Source organism: Pocillopora damicornis, chromosome 6, assembly GCF_964200805.1.
Source record: "Pocillopora damicornis chromosome 6, jaPocDami1.2, whole genome shotgun sequence".
Lineage (NCBI taxonomy): Eukaryota > Metazoa > Cnidaria > Anthozoa > Scleractinia > Pocilloporidae > Pocillopora > Pocillopora damicornis.
Genome location: NC_142675.1, coordinates 4,474,757 through 4,476,894, shown reverse-complemented (window position 1 = coordinate 4,476,894; position 2,138 = coordinate 4,474,757). Strand labels below are relative to the sequence as shown.

At 37.9% G+C, this 2,138-nt stretch overlaps 1 protein-coding gene across 1 annotated transcript; it reads right to left on the bottom strand.

The window, feature by feature from the left end:
* Window positions 1-296: 296 nt before the first annotated feature.
* Window positions 297-1,753, bottom strand: LOC149043538 (orexin/Hypocretin receptor type 1-like). Its single transcript, XM_089210334.1, has one exon. It carries the CDS (start codon window positions 1,641-1,643, stop codon window positions 636-638), a length of 1,008 nt encoding a protein of 335 aa, XP_089066460.1. The 5' UTR covers window positions 1,644-1,753; the 3' UTR covers window positions 297-635.
* Window positions 1,754-2,138: the final 385 nt, after the last annotated feature.

The following is a 2,138-nucleotide window of genomic DNA, read 5'->3' as shown; positions in this document are numbered from 1 at the left end:
ATGACTGTGAAATACCTCGTTTGACACCGACAACAACAAAAACATTTGCTGGATAGTTCTGAAAATTGAACTCTATTTCTCTATACTCTTCTGAAATGTCCAAGGCCATGAATATTAGGTTCATTTTCTCTTTTTTTTTCAGTTATTTTTTTGTTTGTTTGTTTGTTTTTTTTTTGTTCAAGATTGTATTATTTCAGAACAAATTCAGAGAAAAAAGAAAGAACAAATATTACAACCTTGAGGGAGATCGGGTGGCCAAGTGGTTGGCGCGCTCCATTCTAAACGGAATGAGACGATTCTTGGTCCATAAGCATTTCTTTTGCTTTAATTGTGTATGTCATAACCGAAGGCTTTTACAAATCTCCTTTCAAAACAGGTAATTTTAACCTGAAATGGTTAAAATTAAATTATTATCGCGAAAACGGTATGCATATACAAGGAACGGTTCTTGTCGAAATTTAGTTGCAATTGTCAATTTCTCATGAAATTACTCGGATTACTACAATAGCTTTTATGAAACCGTATATAGGTGTTTGTATTATATTATATAATTAGTAATACGCAAATCCGTTTTAAGCGAGTTTTTATCTTACAGTTAGCAAATTAGTAATAAAACTTTCATGTTACGAGAGACATTATATTCTTGATTCTTTCTGGATTGCTTCATCTTCAGGTGGTAAGACGGCATCTGATGCTTTGATGGTGAGACTTGAAGGCAACCGGCTGCTTTTTCTACTGACGATCCTGGTAAATGCTGTATTTATCTTGGTACTCAGAAAAATGTACAGCCATGGGTTAACGGCGCTGTTAGCGTGTCCAAACCAAAAACACACAAAGCTGACAATCGGCTGTATATGTAGGTAAGCCTTAGATGCGTGAATAATTTGCATCGTGTGGACCACTTGTGGTGGAAGCCAACAAAGGGCAAAGGCACAGGTAACAATAATGAGCATCCGAACCACTCTTCTTTTAGAGCTTTCTAGTTGCGCTCGATTTCCTCTCAAAGTATTCACTCCAGGTGTAACATGGAACCATAAATTCCATGCAGTGATAGTATACAAGAAAGAAATAACGACCAAGGGGATGAGATAGTTGACGACGAAAAGGAGGAGGTATATTCCTCGAAGAGCCCTATCTGGATCACCCAAGATGTAAACAGATAGCATGCAATAGGAAGAATTATTGTCGTCCTCCACGGTTTGAATAACAAGGAAAATGGACATGGAGACCAGTGACGCGATCCAGATAAATGGAACGGTTAGTTTAGGCTTTCGAAACCAAAGATGGCGGCGGAGGGGATGAACGATGGCATAGTACCTGTCGATCGCCATGAACATCAGGCAGAGGATGGATGCTGTTAAAGTGACATAGGCAATGTATACAACACCTTTGCACATCACTTTTCCAAATACTCCCGGGATCATCCACACACCGTCTGTATATATAAAGGAAATCGACCAGGGCATCACTACCAAGGTTACAAGCAAATCAGCGACGGCCATGTTGACGAACATAAAGCTTGTCAGTGATCTGACTTCAGGCTTCTTCCACACGATGTAGATGAGAAAACTATTCCCTGCAAACGCTACGAACATCGTGATGGCGTAGAGGACTGTGATGATCCATTCGGTTTCTGGTTTCATCTTTAGTTCCTGTTTTTCTGTTGCTAAAGTTGAATAAGATAAAACTGTTATTACTGAATAAATAATCAGTGAATGGAACAACCATGGCCTCCTAAAATCTTATTCGATACTAACCTGGGGTGTGGTGAGAGGAATCGATTGTGAATTCAAAGGAAACAAAAATTTTTTTTTGATTTCTTTTTTATTTTAAACTAAGTTCACTTTGGTTGAGTCGATGATATTTCAGGACGTCACTGAAGCTGTGAACAGGAACGGAAATACTGGAAACAGGAAAAGGAATGCAGCAGGGCATTTTAGTTTTCTCCGTAAATAATCCTAGTGAAAAAATTTTAGTATTGAAATGATGGTTAAGCATTTCTGCATACAAGTATTAAGTATTCCCATTCTTAAAATATATAAATACCGGTCTTCGTTATTGGTTTGCCTTTATGACGAAAGCGTTTCTTATTTGTCATCTTCTCATTTGTTTTCCGTCCCGATAGATAAAGATAACTT